The sequence below is a fragment of the Schistocerca serialis genome, chromosome 1, assembly GCF_023864345.2.
Source record: "Schistocerca serialis cubense isolate TAMUIC-IGC-003099 chromosome 1, iqSchSeri2.2, whole genome shotgun sequence".
Taxonomy (NCBI): Eukaryota; Metazoa; Arthropoda; class Insecta; order Orthoptera; family Acrididae; genus Schistocerca; species Schistocerca serialis.
The window spans coordinates 712,690,932-712,710,360 of NC_064638.1; the positions used below are offsets into that span (position 1 = coordinate 712,690,932).

General features: G+C 39.2%; 1 protein-coding gene across 1 annotated transcript in view; it reads left to right on the forward strand.

Moving 5' to 3' along the window:
* LOC126458104 (odorant receptor Or2-like) overlaps positions 1-19,429 on the forward strand; it is an 87,629-nt gene that overhangs the window by 20,739 nt on the left and 47,461 nt on the right. The window contains exon 3 of the mRNA XM_050094933.1: positions 15,596-15,695. Coding sequence (XP_049950890.1) covers positions 15,596-15,695 — 100 coding nt within the window. The remainder of the gene's footprint in view (positions 1-15,595; positions 15,696-19,429) is intronic.

Here is a 19,429-nt window from a genome sequence, read left to right on the forward strand (position 1 = left end):
ACCCAACTTATTCTTGTAGCATTTTAGCGGTTGCTGTAGGCAGAGAAGACATACTACAAAGCTTAAGTAGTCTTGTTGGCAGCTGATGTGATGTGTTGTCATCTGTGTAAACACTGCTCTTATGTCTACACACAAATGCAACTTTTGTCCAACATGAAATAAAAGTAACCTTTCCTCGAAGAAAAAAAAAGCTCAGTTAAGAAGTTTAATATTAAATTTGTAATGCCACGTACTATTCGATTGCACAGAGTAGGAACTTTGGTATCATGCAGGATGCAGCGCAATAATTGAGACAAACGGCAGTTGGTTTCTTCTTCTTTTTTCGCAAAAAAAAGTAAATAAGTAAAAAATAAAATAAAATTTTTAAACTGTTTTGAAGTGTATTTCACACATTGGATATTCTGCTTATGTTCTTTTCGTATAAATATGTGTTTAAAAATGTAAAACATTCCCAGTATCAACATGTTTTGTTAAACGGATGTCATTAAATTAAAGTTCAGATATTGAAGACCACAGAGCTTTCACATTAATTGCAGTAATGGAGAGCTGACTTGATACTTCTCCGTAATTTCTACAAGAAATTTAAGTAGAATGGGGTTTTACATACTGAGGCCCACACATGTTACAGTATTTAAGAAACTGCTGATTAGTTTATCACAGCTTTTCGGGGGTCCCGCTATTTTCACGGGGAAAATATGGTAGGGTTAAGTAGAAGCCGACAACATTCTCGGAATAATAACGTTTCAAACATTGTATTGTAGATTGCACTCCCGACAGCTTATTTCAAAATATTTTGAATGTTCATGAAAATGATACCAGACAGAAACCCAATGTTAAATATCCATTCAGTCACCAAGTAAACTATGTATATTTCCAAGCTTGTATTGTCGAATTTCGTTCTTAAGGCTTCTTTAAACTAGCAAGTTGTTTAACAATATTAAAAATTTTTGTTGTTTGTAAGCGCAGTTATTTTAAAACGTAAAAGGTTAAAATGAGTACAGAGCAAAAAATGCCGCCTCCTTAAGGTGCCGCCCCTAGGCCTGTGCCCAGTGGGCCTATATGTAACTCCGCCACTGCACATAAGTAGTTTCCATAAATACTCTGCGTCGCCGACTGTAGAAAGTGGAGTTCTTCTTCAACAGCTGCGACAGATTTGAAAATATCTAGGAATTAAAAGCAACAACAGTTACGTAGTACTTGATGACGGTTATTCTTCAGTTGTTTTCAGTACATCTAAGATAATTGTAAAGTATATTATAATACCTTAATAACAGCCGAACAATAAAACTGGGACAGGTATTCTTGCCAGAGTGACGGATTTTGTGATGCTTATGTATGGGTTACCCTTAATGCATAATATAGACAGCCTATCATCTCTGGCAATCGCTGCTAGTGTACTCTAGAGAAATAATTTATAGCAGCTCTATGATAATGTATATCCTGAGATGCTGCACATGCATGAAGATTCATCCTGATATTGGAAGAATGAATCAACAGGAAACTAACCCCCTACCAGCAAGAAATCACGAAATCTCAAAGCTGGACGCAGTGTGGCCAGTATGTAGTAACTCTCTTTTTTTCTTATATGTATACAGATGGTGCATGATCATCCATGGAGGAAGCCAGACTTGTCAATAGGCATTGTCTACCTTATGTATATTATATTGTCGAAACATAACCCCTACTGGTTACTACGTTACTTGTTACTTGTAGTGCACTCTCTTCATATCTTCTCACAAGGGGAGGCCACGACGTTTGGAACGCGGACTTACAGCGAACTTCGTACACTCGTAGTACTCCATGACAACAACAAAATGTGTAAGCAGTAGCGCGTACTTCTCAAGCGTTACTGAGAAAATCGGAAGATAATTTCGGTCGTCAAATATATATGTCTGTGCTTGGACATTTTAACCATGAAGCGGCTGCAGCCGAGTGGCGCCGGTACGGTAGTTCAGATGGCGCCGGCACGGTAGCTCAGCGTGTTCGGTCAGAGGGTTAGCTGCCCTCTGTAATTGAAAAAAACTGAGTTAATAGATCAACAACGAACTAAATGGATGTTTGCCGGCACGGTACCTCAGCGTGTTCGGTCAGTGAGCTGGTTGGCCTCTGCAATAAAAAAACTGAGTGGAAGGATCAACAAACGAACTTTAACGGATGTCATGTGACGTCCGCAACGGCCAAACCCAACGATTAAAAAAAAAAAAAAAGTATGTTCGGTCAGAGCGTTAGCTACCCTTTATAATAAATAAAACTGAACGAACGGATCATCGAACAAACTAAAAGACTGTCATCGGACGTCCGCTCTGAACAAATTCAACGAACAATATAGAACAAAATATTTAAAAAAAAGTGTTTGGCGTTCAAGCCGCTGGATCGAGTTCCGTTCGTCAGTTTTTTTTATTTTCAAGACAGTCATTTTCTTTATTATTTATATTACAATTGATATAATGGGGAACATACGTGTAATCGGATGAACTTTTATTTAATTTACAATGTTATTTGGCAGTCTACTAATTTCTACCATCACAAATAATGTAATATCATAACTATATACTAGTAAACGACCAAACGCATAAAGTGATACTGAAAATGTATCCTTGTCCGTGATTTGAGAAATCCTTTATGCCTGGGAGGAGCCCGAAACGACTTGTTACCTCCAAAAAGTTTTGACCGGCACAGACAGCTTTCGAAAGATATATCAATTACTCGTTGCTTTAGACATTACGAGTGCAAGTTGCAGGATGGTATTTTTCGTAAAAACATGGAAAACATGAAGTTATACGGCACCATCTGCATTGAATGAATGCTATGTTTCCGCATACACAAGGTCTTTTGACATTTTACGTGGAAAAACAAACTGCGTTAACGTTTTCAAAAACCTCACTTTCAGACGATAGTTTGTGAGCAAACCATGCATAACGCTGTATTTCCTTAAAAATCGGTGCTGATAATTGGTTATGCACTATTGAGTGTATTTTAATAGCGTCTTCCGAGAAGCAATTTCTTGTTCTCTTTCGATTAAATACGAACAGTTTTGAAGACACGGACAAGCGTACATTTTCAGTATCACTTTATGCGTTTGGTGGAGAACGGCCTTGCCGCAGTGGATACACCGGTCCCCGTGAGATCACCGAAGTTAAGGGGCTCCGGAAAGGCTCAAAATCATGAAAAGTTCAATTTTTACTTTTTTGCGTTTTCTGAATCTGCAGACCATTAACTTTTAATAGATATATAATTTATTCAATTCCGAAGACTACAACTATTTTTAAATTTTTTTTGAAATGTGTTCTACATGGGCGTGACTCACTGTGGCGCTGTTAAACTGCTGTCAAATGGTGTTATTATTAACGTCCGTGTTCATCAGGTGCATTTTAGTGATGTGAGATAAAGTATGTGTTGTGGCTAACCTGTGATGGTTCAATATATATCGCTGGTGTGATTGTCGATTGTTTCATGTTTATTTACTCTGTCGTTATCTCGAAAATATTCGTAATTAATTCTGTTTCTTGAGTCTCTGTTTTGTTGAAGTATAATAATGAGTAAAAGTAAAGTTATTAGAAATACTCTGAAGGCTTTTAAGAAAAGGAGAAATGTTGGAAAGCCAAAGGTATGTGTTATTACAATAAACAATAAAGACGATAACCAAGTGAGTGAACCTAACCTCTCAAGTACACCTGCCCATAACAGTCAAAGTGGGAAAGAAAATACTTCACAGAAGAAGCTTGGTTCAATGAGTGAAAACTATGAATGTTTTATGGGCGAATCGGATGTGAATGAAATATTTGATATGTCGGTTCTCAAAGGAATTTTTTCAAACTGTGTAAGATGTATTCATTGTAGTGAAGTTGGTCTGGAACTCTCCATAATAAAGCACGTAGGACTTGCTAGTGAAGTACAACTGAAATGTGATAAGTGTTCATACATGAACACCTTTTGGAACAGTGTTGCAGTAACTGCAACTGAAGAAAATGGTAGCAAAATCTATGAACACAACAACGGCCGATGCTTGCTTTAGACAAGGAACGCCTTCGGGCAGCAGACAGAGCTGTAAAGAGTCTAGAAATACAAGCAAGAGTAAACAGGAGGAGGAACAAGAGGAAGCTGGAGGAGGAGTTTGCAGAGGATGAAGATAATCCATCCTATGGACCTGGAATGCACTAAAAAGTTAATCCAATCTTTGTCGCTCGATTCCCAAAACTTTTATTTTCTCATACTAATTACATGTTTTCTAAGGATCTTCCAAACATATTTGTTTCAAACTTTCAGTAAATGTTACACAGTACCTTCTGCATAATTTAACACAGCCTTTTTCCAAAAAACTGTATATTTTTGAATATATAAATAAAAAATTGCAAAAAAATGTTGTGAATTTTCATTATAATTGAAAAAAAAATCATCTTTAATAACTGAACTAAAATTTTGTAAAATCCCTGTGTTTAGTTGTAGCCCATATTCCAATAAATAATCTGTAAAAAGTTCAACTTCCTACCTCAAATACTTTGTGAGGAAAGATGTAATTTATAAGCGTTATTTTAACATTGCAAGTATAGGGCGTTCCGGGCCCCTTAAGCGCTGTTGGGCGTGGCCGGCACTTGGATGGGTGACCATCCAGCCGCCATGCGCTGTTGCCATTTTTCGGGGTGCACTCAGCCTCATGATGCCAATTGAGAAGCTACTCGACCGAATAATAGCGGCTCCGATCAAAGAAAACCATCACAACGACCGGGAGAGCGGTGTGCTGACCACACGCCCCTCCTATCTGCATCCTCAACTGAGGATGAAACGGCGGTCGGATGGTCCCGATGGGCCACTTGTGGCCTGAAGACGGAGTTATGCGTTTGGTCGTTTACTAGTCGATAGTTATGAATATTACATTATTTGTGATAATAAAAATTAGTAGACTGCCAAATAACATCGTAAATTTAATAAAATTTCATCTGATTACACGTATTTTCCCCATTATATCAATTGTAATATAAATAATAAAGAAAATGACTGTGTTGAAAATACAAAAAAACCTGACGAACGGAACTCGATCCAGCGGGCTTGAACGCCAAACACATCCAAAAAAAACCCTTTTTTTGTATATTGTTCGTTGAATTTGTTCAGGACGCACGTCCGATGACACCCGTTCAGTTTGATCGGTGACCCGTTCGCTCAGTTTTTTTATTATAAAGGGTAGATAAAGTTGTGACCGAACACGCTGAGCCGGCCGGAGTGGCCATGCGGTTCTAGGCGCTACGGTCGCAGGTTCGAATCCTGCCTCGGGCATGGATGTGTGTGCTGTCCTTAGGTTAGTTAGGTTTAAGTAGTTCTAAGTTCTAGGCGACTGATGACCTCAGAAGTTAAGTCCCATAGTGCTCAGAGCCATTTTAACACGCCGAGCCACCGCGCCGGCACCATTCGGTTGCAGCAGCTTCATGGTTAAAATGGCCACGCACAGATGTATATTCGACGACCGAAATTATCTTGCGATTTTCTCAATAATGCTTGAAAAGTACGGGCTACTGCTTACACATTTTGTTGTCCTCATGGAGTACTACGAGTGTACGAAGTTTCTAGTAAATCCGCGTTGTGGGCTCCCCTTGTCAGTCACGATAGTCCCTCGTCGTCTGACGCGATGACAACCTATATGAAATTATGTAACAGTCGGAATCTCTTCGTGACTGTGATGTAATGGGTGACGGAACAATATGACCATTCGCTGCAAAGTGCCAACATCGTTACAGTTCCCTGTTTCTTAGGGAGTGAGTAAATGGTTGTCAACAGCAGATATTTTCCGCTCTTTCATTTATGTTTTTGTCGAGTCATGGTGTAAATTTTCATCCTACATGCCGCTGGTATAACGTACGTAATACTTAACTGAACAGCGATAGCGTGGGATCTGATCAGACACGCATTTACCCGTCTTCTTATCTGTAGATTCGTGTAGTCCATAAATTAATGTTCATAGGATCTCACCTACGAATATTAACCCACATAGTGTAACCGCAGGCACGCAGTACCGACAGCATGAATGAATAATGCAATATATTCATTTTCAAAGACGCCCACATTTTACACTTTCAAAGAATGCTGGCCACATAAATGTTCCAATTGCACTCGGTTCCAAGTCCTCAAGTAGTAATTTTATTATGTCACATTCCTATTGCAGAGAATTCTAAAACTTCCAGCGAGCATAGGCTTCAAGACAGAGTAAAACGTTTCTGATGTAGTCACGTAGCAGAGCCTTAAATATATATAACATTGTGTGTAACTAAGGTTGAGTTTTTGTTTTCAGGCTCCGAATGTCCAAATTGCTCCTACAAGAAACAAAATCCTACAATACACTTAGTCTGTTTGCTATATGAAGACTATCCATCTCGACAATTTGAAAATAGAGCAATGGCTCACGATGCTCTAAGCGCAGGTCCGACACTCGCGAAAACGAAGCTCAATCACGCAACGACCCCCTCAAAAACAGAATTCTACTGTTTATCTCAAAATGAAAAAGTATAGCATCATGATACACACATAACGAATAGAACGAACGCTGCCAGATTGCATTCGCCATCATTATACGGCCACAGCACCAGGTGCAGTGGTATCAGAAACCATTGGGTGCACAACCTCTAATTAGCATAGCCGGTAATCTTAACAGAAGCCGTTACACTTCCGACGTGTTAATCCTGGTGGCTGAGCCCTGTCTTCGACGTTTAGATGAAGTTATCTTTCAACAAGGTAACACAAGACCACGTATTGTTCATGCTGTCCTGACCTATCTCAATACAGAGGGTGTTGGACTGTTGCCCTGGTCAACGTGCCGTAGTCACGGCGCGCCAAGAATCACTAGCTTCATCTCTGGTGCAGAGGTAACGAACATGGAATGACGATCCGTATCTGCCATGTAAACTCATTTCCACTCGTTTCTCAACCGCACTAGAGTCTTTGTTAGTGCCAGAGGTAGAACTATGTGTACTAAATTTTTCACCCCGTGTACCTAAAAATCAACTAAAAATTTATTCATGCGTTCTTTCTTTTACATATTATATTGTATAAGCATAATAATGAAAATCTGCTATCCATCCTGGTATGCAGTTTTAATGTTCAGCAGTGCAGCTGTCTGAAAGATTTTGTGTATGTTAAGGAAGGATGGTTGGGATGTAACATCCCTTTGGCATAGAGGTTATTAGAGATGGCACACAAGCTCAAACCAGGGAAGGATGGAAAAGGAAATCGCCAGTTTCCTTTAAAGGGAACCATCCTAGCAATTGTCCTATGGGATTTAGGGTACCATGGAAAACCGAAATCTGGCTGGCCAGATGGGGATTTGAACCGTCTTCCTCCCGAATGCGAGTCAGTATCTTACTATTGCTTCGCTTCACTCGATAGTTTGTGACGAAGGCACAGTGATACGCATATAGAGTAAACCTGAAAATAGGCTGTGTAACGAGAGTAGCATTTGTCGTGTGTGAAGTCTCTCCAATACTGGCATACATAACGACAATACGGCGAGCGGTGCCCTTGGCCTAAGGAAGAGGATGCGCGATGATGCTCGCACAATGTAGATTGTAATGTTCAGGATGGTAGGGGGTAACGCCCCCCTATACTGCAGAAACACCTTATGTGGCCAACAGAGCTGCTTGGTGGCGGAATAAGGGTTTTGGGGATTCTATGCATGTTCATCTAACACAAATTATTTACAGAAGAATGGAAAAACTGGTAGACGCCGACCTCGGGGAAGATCAGTTTGGATTACGTAGAAATGTTGGAACACGCGATGCTATACTGACCCTATGACTCATCTTAGAAGATAGATTAAGGAAAGACAAACCTACGTTTCTAGCATTTGTAGACTTAGAGAAAGCTTTTGACAACGTTGACTGAAATACTCTCTTTCAAATTATGAAGGTGGCAGGGGTAAAATACAGGGATCGAAAGGCTATTTACAATTTGTACAGAAACCAGATGGCAGTTATAAGAGTCGAGGGGCATCAAAGGGAAGGGAGTGAGACAGGGTTGTAGCCTATCCGCGATGTCATTCAATCTGTATACTGAGCAAGCAGTAAAGGAAACAAAAGGAAAATTTGGAATAGGAAGAAATAAAATCTTTGAGGTTCGCCGATGTCATTGTAATTCTGTCAGAGACAACAAAGGGCCTGGAAGAGCAGTTGAACGGAATGGACAGTGTCTTGAAAGGAGGATATAAGATGAACATCAACAAAAGCAAAACGAGGATAGTGGAATGTAGTCGAATTAAATCGGGTGATGCTGAGGGAATTAGACTAGGAAATGAGACACTTAAAGTAGTAAACGAGTTTTGCTATATGGGGAGCTAAGTAATTGATGGTGGTCGAAGTAGAGAGGATATAAAGTGTAGACTCGCAATGGCAAGGAAAGCGTTTCTGAAGAAGAGAAATTTGTTAACATCGAGTATAGATTTAAGTGTCAGGAAGTCGTTTCTGAAAGTATTTGTACGGAGTGTAGCCATGTATGGAAGTGAAACATGGACAACAAATAGTTTGGACTAGAAGAGAATAGAAGCTTTCGAAATGTGGCGCTACAGAAGAACGCTGAAGATTAGATGGGTAGATCACATAACGTATGAGGAAGTATTGAACAGAATTGGGGAGAAGAGAAATTTGTGGCACAACTTGACTAGAAGAAGGGATCGGTTGGTAGGACATGTTCTGAGGCCTCAAGAGATCACCAATTTAGTATTGGAGGACAGCGTGGAGGGTAAAAATCGTAGAGGGGGACCAAGAGATAAATGCACTAAGCAGATTCAGAAGGATGTAGGCTGCAGCAGGTACTGGAAGATGAAGAATCTTGCACAGGACGGAGTAGCATGGAGAGCTGCATCAAACCAGTCTCTGGACTGAAGACCACAACAACAAATGCATGTTCAGTAGGATTTACTTCCTGGAAACAAACTGTCCACTCCAGGCTATGCTGGAAGTATTCGTCTACCCGATCAGCTCTGTGTAATCGGTCATTGCCATTCATCAGTTGGATGTAGTTTCCATACGCGTCACAAGAGATTCGCACTTACCGTTACAGTGTGTCATCCCTATAGACTGCAGCCGTCAAAGTACCCTAGAAAATACATTCAGTGGCATGTGCTCCCCTACTATGAGGACGCATGTCATATATACGAGTAATTACCTCATGAAAATATCCACTGGACGACTCCAGCAGACTGTAATACCTTTGACTGCTAACCGCTAACCTGTAATAGTCTCGTTGTTGTTGATATGGCCTTCAGTAAGTAAACTTATTTATTGTAACTTTCCGTGACGCTGGATAACTATTAACATCTGAATCTATTTATCGTAATCCAACGTTGGTCCACCGCTACAATTTTTACTGCGTCCACCCCTCCCCCCTCCCCTCACCTCTCCACCAGTGCCACACACACTTCCTGCATCACCTTGACAATTTCTTGATATCTGCCATTGCAACCGATTCCTTCTTTTACTCAAGTCATGTCATTTCTTTCCTCCCCAATTCGATAATGTACTTCTCCGTTGATAATTCTGTCTACCCATGAAATCTTCAGCATCTTTCTGTAGCACCACAGTTCAGAAGCTTCTGGTTTCGCTTTGTCAGGTTTATCGTCCACGCTAAACTTCTGTACAAGGCTTCACTCCAGACGAAAACCTACAGAAAAGAATTTCTAACACTCAAAAAGATCTCATAATTGTAAGCAAGACTTCTACTATACAGGGTGTTACAAAAAGGTACGGCCAACTTTCAGGAAACATTCCTCATACACAAAGAAAGAAAATATGTAATGTGGACATGTGTCCGGAAACGCTTACTTTCCATGTTAGAGCTCATTTTATTACTTCTCTTCAAATCACATTAATCATGGAATGGAAACACACAGCAACAGAACGTACCAGTGTGACTTCAAACACTTTGTTACAGGAAATGTTCAAAATGTCCTCCGTTAGCGAGGATACATGCATCCACCCTCCGTCGCATGGAATCCCTGATGCGCTGATGCAGCCCTGGAGAATGGCGTATTGTATCACAGCCGTCCATAATACGAGCACGAAGAGTCTCTACATTTGATACCGGGGTTGCGTAGACGAGAGCTTTCAAATGCCCCCATAAATGAAAGTCAAGATGGTTGAGGTCAGGAGAGCGTGGAGGCCATGGAATTGGTCCGCCTCTGACTGCAAAACCACGTTCGTGATGAACACTAACCTGTTGATGCTACGTACTGATGTGCTTGATGCTAGTACTGTAGAGAAATGAGTCGCATGTCAACACAAGCACCAAAGTCAACATTACCTTCCTTCAATTGGGCCAACTGGCGGTGAATCGAGGAAGTACAGTACATACTGACGAAACTAAAATGAGCTCTAACATGGAAATTAAGCGTTTCCGGACACATGTCCACATAACATCTATTCTTTATTTGTGTGTGAGTAATGTTTCCTGAAAGTTTGGCCGTACCTTTTTGTAACACACTGTATACAGTGAAGAAATTATTTTAGTAACTGAAGACTTCTCCATACATCTATTCCGTACTGAGTCCATCATAATACATTACTTAGAGCCATGGAAATGTCACAGAATGAATATATGAGCGCCACGAAAGCTCTGCTAGGTCCTGGGAAACCATCAAATAAGAGGACTGTCTCACACTGTCAAACATGTACTAGTCCCACATACTCACTTTCTGTAGCTCATGGACGTATCATATAAGAAACACTACGTAAATTGACAAAATATTATAGTATGTAGTAAACGGTACCTATGCTCTAGTATCCAATGGTTCCACCTTAACTGCTTCTCAGTGTTTGGTATTATTACTGTTGTGACCACCTATGCAAAGGAAATGTGAACACTTCACGTATCGACTCGTTTTTATAGGCTTTTATTACCACCAAACGCGACTGAGCAGGTTCATTACATTACTCAGAGGACCAGTTCAATGGCCCCTGGACAGGAATTCCACGCATACTGTCCTTCAATTCGTCACTTCACAGATTGTCACAATGCATTCACAAGAACAAAAAAGCAAATTCGTAACGCTCTGTTTGTGGGGCGGTGGGTGGAATATTAGAATAAATGTTTTGTATTTATGCTGTTTGCTGTTCTCAACACTGGCTCTCTAACTACAATATTGGCAACCAGAAAGTGATTAGCAAAACATGAACCTGTAATTAGAATTCCTAGTGCCCACTTCATCTGAGAAATACATTTATAGCTACAGCTTATAGCTCTGAGGAATTAGGAGATTGTCTGGGATTCATAATCAAAAACCATTCTCTCTAAAATGTTCACTATATTCTGAAAGTCACAGACCAAATGTTCATCAAATGCCACGCTAAATAATGGTAGAATGTCTGTCCTGCGGCGGCAAGTGAAAATACGACATACGCAAACTAAAGATAGATCATTAACGTCATCCCAAAATTAACACTTCACTCGAAAACGATTTCATGGTTACGCGTATCCCGAGTAACTTATTACTGCATCCGAGGCTGTTTATATCAACGATACCAACGCGACGCCACTCCCGGCACAGGTGGTGTGCTAAGCGTCTGTAGAGAACTGGGGCCTTCCTTCCTCGCGCAGCGTTCTTACATATAAAGCCACATATAAAGCCGTGGTGCGGACGGCTAAGGGAACGTCTGATCAAATCTGCTCTCCCGACTAGCCGCTGGACCAGTAATGAACCACTTTAAGTTATCGAATAAATCATTGCTTCTTTTGCTGATGGCCAATGAAGCTCTCAATTTAAATGTGCAATCAGCACACAGGTAAGTAATCATAATAAAAGTCTGACGTGGCTAAGTCAAATATTTTGGGCGAGATAATTAATTTAATTACACTACATGCAGTAGACGAGCTCTGAACTTGCCATTTGGAGATACGCTATCGCTATAGTTTTATAGTTATTCAGTTGAAACTTCTCACATCTTTATGATTATAGCGGATCTCCCTTCTACTTAAATTTAAACATCCTAGCTTCATTTATTCGCCTACTTAATCTATCTTGCTTCCTTAATTTTTAAGATAAAAACCAGAAAATCATGAATTTCAACTAAAATTTTAATTTGTGAGATCCAGAATATTGGGGTCTAGTTTAGCAGGGGATACAACCCGTCGGCTTTGACCAATGACGTCAGAATTGGCCAGAGAGCATGTATTACAAAGATGAAAGAGCTGAGAAGAATGTTCAGAAACAAAGGAATGCAAGAGAGAAAAACTGTACTTCACATAGATAAGGGCCAGTAGTATTTTCACGTTAACGATATCGCGTGTTTGTATCTTAGTATTTCTCCGCAAAATACAATGGAAAGAAATGAATGAAGTATATTACTAGCAAAGAATACATCACGTTACATGTGTGTCAGTTGTATCTCGAAACTCTTTCTAACTGTATTGCTTAAGTGCAGTACGGGATACAAGTTCAGCGTACGCCGATTTCTTCGTTTTCACTAGCATTACTGTCCTGTTCTTCACTTGAACGATGTATCAAACCCTAAGTGGAAAACGGGATACAAATTGTTGATGTGTTGTTTATTTCGTCTCCGCTATTATTAACAGTCTTTTGTTACGTACATATCAGTACTACTGATGACAGAAGGACCTATGTATGTAATATATGTATACCAGACTTCCGTTGACCTCTATATATGTACACTGGAAACGAAAAGGTGGAAATAGACATACGTTACATTTGCAACCTGTACCTCAATTGAACTACACGGAGACAAGAAGACGACACATGTACAATTTGTATCCCGTACTTCACTATGGGGTACAGTTTTCTTGTTGCCTTGGACGCTAATAGTATCCCATTCGTTACATTTGTTATCTTGATCGCCAATTGACATATATAGTGTCAGTGTAAAAGTGAAGTGAAGGATGGGATACAAATTTTAATTGTGTCGTCAGTGTAAAAGCGAAGTGAAGGACGGGATACAAATTTTAGTTGTGTCGGGGGTTTCGCCTGTAATATAGCAAGTACACATTCGAAAATGTGTCACTGATACTAGTGCTGGGAAACGAAAGAGCATCGACAGCTGAGAAATTTCTATTATGTACTTCACACAACACGAAAATACACATATTGGTGGAATAAAACAGTGAAATATGTCAAAATAGTGAAATACAGTGAAAGAAGCAAATGGAAAAGTGAACTTATCACACGGAAATAACGAGGAATAACCGAAGCTCGCGTAGACAGACACTAACGGAAATTACATACCCACAAACAGACAAATCCATTCCTATAATGAAAATAAGACACTAAATATTGTTCTACAATAACAAACTAATACTCCAAATTACCTCAATATCGTTACGAATAATTATTTTAATGTACAATGATAGCGCTTATCCGGAGCACAGAACTGTTTTATTATCTATGCCTCGAAGTAAAGACATTACTATGACTAATGTATGATGTCATTGGTCAAAGCCGACGGGTTGTATCCCCTGCTTCACTAAATTATTATGCAAAAGGAATCTAAATATAAATTTTTAAGTTTCTAGCTCTTTTCTGTTGCGCCAATGATTTTTACAGAAAAACGTCCAAATTTCGAAAATGGTTAGTTATTGAACTGATATCCAACACATATTGATTTTGTATTACTCCTGACATACTAGAAACGTTTCAGGTTATTTACTTCATTTTAAAGTATTTCGCAATATTTATGACGTCAGAGATAGTTACAGCGGACTGGCTGGCACACAATGGAAAGACTGATGTGAATTTCATAAGGCGTGAGTAGGCGGCTTCCCTACATGTTGTTTGTACACACTTACATCAGCCGTGGGTTCGCCATCGTATTTTTTTAACCAGTTACTACTTAATCTGTTCATACATAATTTTTCAAATACATACCCGTAGGTTCACATTTCTAGCGAGTTTGCAGTTATACCTGTTCTAAATAGTTATTAACTAATCAATTCACTAGGCATTGTTATCCAATCGATTACATTGATTGTGAGTTCAAAATTGTGTTTAAGAAAACTATCAGCAAGTATTTAAGGATAGCTATCACATAAGGCTTTTTGTATTGTTATTTGCTATTACTTGGGCATTATATTAATGACTTTTTGCCAATTTCTTTCTCTACTGCTGCAACGAGTGAAAACAGTCTGGTAAAGTTTAGCATTCCCCGGAAAGATTCTTGTTAATTCCCCCATTAAGATTACAGGCAGTGGTAGAAAACCGAGGACGACAAATAAAACCAGCCAGGAGCATTCAGACTGTTCCCATCTGAGCAGTATCACAATAATTACCAGTTCAGTTACAATCTGGGATAATAAAGTTGTTAACGATGTTTTCAAATTAACACTATGGAGTTGTTAAAATGCCAGCACAGATATGTCTATTAAATGAAGTCGCTGCAACTACTTTCATAACAATAGTCATTGAAAAAGATAATGGGTAAACTGTACGTTTCCAACAAAATATGTTGGGGAAATGGTTTTTTGCTATCTTGCAGCGCAGTACAGAAAGAATTTCATCTTTGGGTATCTGCGTCGGCAATGTTGACCCTAGGTACAGGAAAAGAACTGTAACAGATTTATTTAGGATTACAAATAACACAAAAGCAAAAATATATAACATGTTTCTTGTAATTTTTGCACTGTGAAATGTTCCTTTCCTTGTATCTTCCGTCTACAGTACGAGAAATTACAACCAAACGCGACGTATCTATTAACCATTTTGTCAGAACTCTGAAGGTAACGTAGTTATATCAGTTTATCACCATTTATTACGAGTGTTTTATCAGTAAATAAGTAGCTGTTTACATGTAGTTTGCTCTCGCCGCCACATTGCTGTATTAAAGTGCTGGCTTCAGTCAGTGATACTATGTAGGGTATTGCCATCCTAGTAATGTATGTCTGTGGCTGTCCTACACGTTATTAATCTCTGAAAAAAAAGTACAGTTAAATTTTCACACCTGTAGGGATGCTACCGCTACTGAAATAAGTAGTTTGGTTATAAATAACAGCATATATTTACCAGAAATATATTACAAGATACATACGTACCCAACCATGTCTTTCTCGTATGAAGATTCAAACCAAAGTAAAATAAATCTGAAAATCCATTTCTATTGTTTCATTGTTACATTATCCTTCATTATCGATACTGCTTTTCCTGTAAATCACAGTGACATAATTAATATTTCTACATACGCTTTTGTACTCAGAATAACAGTTCATTTAAACATTTCATGTCAACCATAGATAAATGTTTCTCGTTCCCAGGGGAATAGCACGGTGTTCCACCCATATTATCTGTAACTCACAAGAAAACTTTCATTGTATACCTTTCCTGTAATATCTTGGAGATTCTGTCTACCCACAAAGCATCACAGGACCACAACGCCTCCTTCAGTCCTTTCTGTTTATGAAGAAGTTCTTTAGTCCAGTCATAGATTACAGAATTCAGTAAATGACGATCGATGATTACTGTTTTCAAATATCGTCCACAGTTATAATTCATGTGAAACTGGTCATCATTTACTGTAAACTGCAAACTAAGACAAAAATAAAGTCTTTCACAATTTGTGGAACGTTGGAATTCTCGACTGCGATGATACCAGAATTTTATCTTTCTGTTTCTGATTTTCAGGTACTTGGAGTTCTTGGAGAGAGTCATGAGCCCTGTGGTGTTGACACAGTTCCTGTGCAGCGTGGTAGCAGTATGTGTCACGCTGTACCAGATAACATTTGTGAGTAGAAAGTTACGTGTGAGATACCGAACTGTCTTAGCAAAACAGCGGTCATCTCAGCAGCGACAGTGACATATCAAAGAAACTAAGACGAAATGTTAACAATCATAACTGAGAAATAAACTTTTTTTGTAATAATTTATGATATTTCTGAATACAGACTGTCGTGGTTCGTAATTTTAACAGCATGACACACTTTGGAAAATAATATAGGAAAGTAGGATTCAATGTCATGTTGACATCTAGTTCATGAAAATTAATGAATTGTATCGCAATGTTATTACAGTTACATTACAATTTACGTTACATACGAGGGGCGGCCAAGATTTCTGCTCGCGGGCCGTACCCTGGGCACGAGTGGCATAATGCTCAGCTTCGCCGCACGTTCCCCCCATCACCACGCCACGCTGAGCAAAGAGGAGGGAAAACTGCAAACGTGCCGCATTCAAATAACAGTGCTGTCGTACTGCATACGCCTTGGTTTTATATTTCACGTTTCTCAACAACATAGATCACAGACAAAACAAAATTTCATTATTATTTAATTATTTTTGGCACGCTACAGACAATTTTTGTCTGGTACAAGCTGTCGGCATACGCACAGACGCAGACAATTGCCCAAATTTTCGCACTCAAGTTGCCACGAAATCGTCACTTATTTAGTTTCATAACTGAAAGGAAGACCTTCCACACAAATATGTCCATCGAAATACAGAAGCACTTTTGCAACATCATGGAGACGTGGAAACTCTACCTGAGGAAAACGATGTAGACGTCCTGGACAATTTTAACGTGAAACAATTTATCATTAAAACGGGAATTTCATTTCAGGTCATTCAGTTACATATGCACATGCACAAGGGCGCTTTCAACTGAAATGGCAAACGGTCTTCAAAGCAGCTCGAAAACAGATGTAAGATTGACAGTATTCTAAAAACGTTTAGAAAACTATCTTTGTAATTCTTTAAAGGTCATAATGAATTCTTCAAACCTCGCGTTTTCTGTAACGGGAGTGAGCTTAGGGAACTAGACTGTGTCTGTGAAAATGTGTCCCTTCTATTACGCGATTCCTTTTTAAAAGCATCAAAATCAGATCAGAAAGTTGTTCCTCATCTTGCAATATCTTACTCTTCGTATCAGCAATGTCTTCACGTGCAGTATGCCTGCAAATTTAGCACAAAGTGCTTCTTGATGTACTGTACAATGAATCCCGTCTGTAGATCGTTGTAATTCTTTACTCAATTACTGTCAATTAAATCTTTAAATTCTTTCTGTATGGTAATGTAGTATTGTTTCGTAGCAAATATGCAGCCCTCCCTCACGTGAGGATCCTAATCCCATTCTTCTGTCATTCCCATTCATTTTTGAAGGATTGTGACGATAAATCAGTAGAGTGTCTCTTTTTGTGCAAATATCCACTGGGCCCGTGAACGTCCTTCATGCCACGAATAAATATCGAAGGGCAAACAGCGCTACACCACAGTTCTGCCGAATTGAAGAGGGCTGTGCCGAACGAAAAATGCCACACCGCAATACAAAACGAAATGTCGCGCTGCGCAGACTACTTCGGGAAGGACCGAGCAAAGGCGATACAGGCGGGGCCTTGGCCCGGCCGTGGCCCGCGCTCTCGGTCCGTGGCCGGCCCTGTTCTAGATAAAACCCTTCATCATAATCGTCATCATCATATATAAATCCGTTCAGTAATAGGTTCCATTTGAAAACTGTCCTCTACAACATTCTGTATCGTACTACTTGCTATTCCCTTCAGCTGTCAGTATCTTCTACCTCTGCTTCTTTTTCCTTATATTTCCCTTCGATGACAATCTTTTGCAAACAATTTTTCTTTAAAATGTATTCAACTCAGTTTGCTTATTTCTATCTAACATAGTTGAGGAGAGTTAACTTTTACCTTTACTCTTTCAAACACGCCACCACACTCTATTCTGGCTACCCAATTAATTTTCCCCATCCGTCTCCGCAGTCAGATTTCAAAGGTTTCCTGATATTTCTCCTCTTTCTCTCTATTGTCGAAGTTCCTGAATCATCGGGAACTACACTCCCTATAAGTCAATTTTCACATATCTTTCTTATATCATGTCTTATATTTTATTGTTCGCAACCGTTGTATTTTTCAGAAGTTTCTTTCCACATGTTATCCATCTTTTCATTTCTTTGGTACAGTTTCAATATGCAGTAAGCACTCATCATAAATGACTAAGTTTACTTGCTCTAGACGCTTTACCTCGATCCTTAAATTTACTAGACAGTGTTTCTTTTTTCTTGGAAATTAAGAATTTCAAAATTCTTCCCACGTTTTCTTATTTCCTCCAACATTTTTAAAGATGTTTTTTAATCTCAGTTAGAGTTAACCGATAACCTGCAGATTTAATAACTTTCAAACTGACTCCCCTGTTTTTACAGTATTTTGTCTACAGTACTCAAGGTTTCAGCCATGAGTTTTTGTCACCATGGATATAAAACAGATTCTGAACATGAGACAGCTTTGTCTTCAGTATCTGTTGCAGATGCTTTTGCGTCTCTTTGTCTTGAGCTCGCCACTGCTGCTAATGGGACAAATATGGATAAGGTGCCTAGAACAGGTACAGCTTAACTCATCAGGTTCAGTTGTCTTTCCTGCTATAATTTATATTGATTTTCCGTTTGACCATTACTTTTTTTTATTTGCTTCATTTATGCGTTAGTGCGATGTTGGAAAGAAGGGACCGTATTAGAGATCCATTCAGTGAAACGAGTTCGAATTATCAATGTTAGTAACGTATTACCGCTTTCTCTCCATTAATTTCGATACCAGAATGATCTCTGTGCCAATGTATGGAAGATTTTGATCCGTTTACTGATTTTACAAGACCAAAACGTATTAGACTTTTCATCAGAATAGTCGTCAAAATTTTGCCTTCAATGACCACTTCTCGAAATGCCCTGCTTACATTAGTTTCAAACTTTTTTGTATGTCAACAAGGCATTCACTTGCTTAAATCTGCGTTGAACTCTCTCTGTTTTCGTAGCAACTTACTAACACGGTTGTAGAACCACGAAGGATTTTTAACATCCCTCGCAGACCACCTCCACACGTACACGGCCAAAGTGTAGTATACAATACTCCCGAAATTTATCCATTGATATTCGACATCTTCGTCATAAGAAATGAATGATGTTAATGAATCAGATAATCTGCAATATGTTTCCATTCCACTTTGCTGAGATTAAATATTTTCCTGTCTTTCCTGACATCCAGTTTACCATTTGATACTATATTGACCTTACAGTCACTGATTTTCTTCCTGGAAGTTACCTGAGTCGAAAAAATAAGATCTGTTAGATATCATGAGGTGTAACCGGTAATGCATTATCGTCAAGAGTCGGTTCTCTAAATAAACTTCATAAAAGACTTTCAGATTAATTTCTGTTCAATGCAGTTCACGTATGCATCGGAGCGTTGTAATACACAGGATCTAGTGATATCCTCAAGGGTCTTTAGCACAGTGGTTCCATAACGAAAATCCTGCCAATCATCCCGTAAAAAAAAGGGACAGTCCACTTTTTCTGCTTGTGTGTCCCGCGTGCCCAGGCTTTTCTTGAGAAGAGAATAGATCCCGGTTCTTTTGACTTCGTCTTTCAAAATTAAAAGCCGAACAATTTTTACCATTTATTATTGTGAGGAATGCAGAAACAGTGTTTATCTCACTTATTGTTGTCTTTGTTTAGCGCATTTT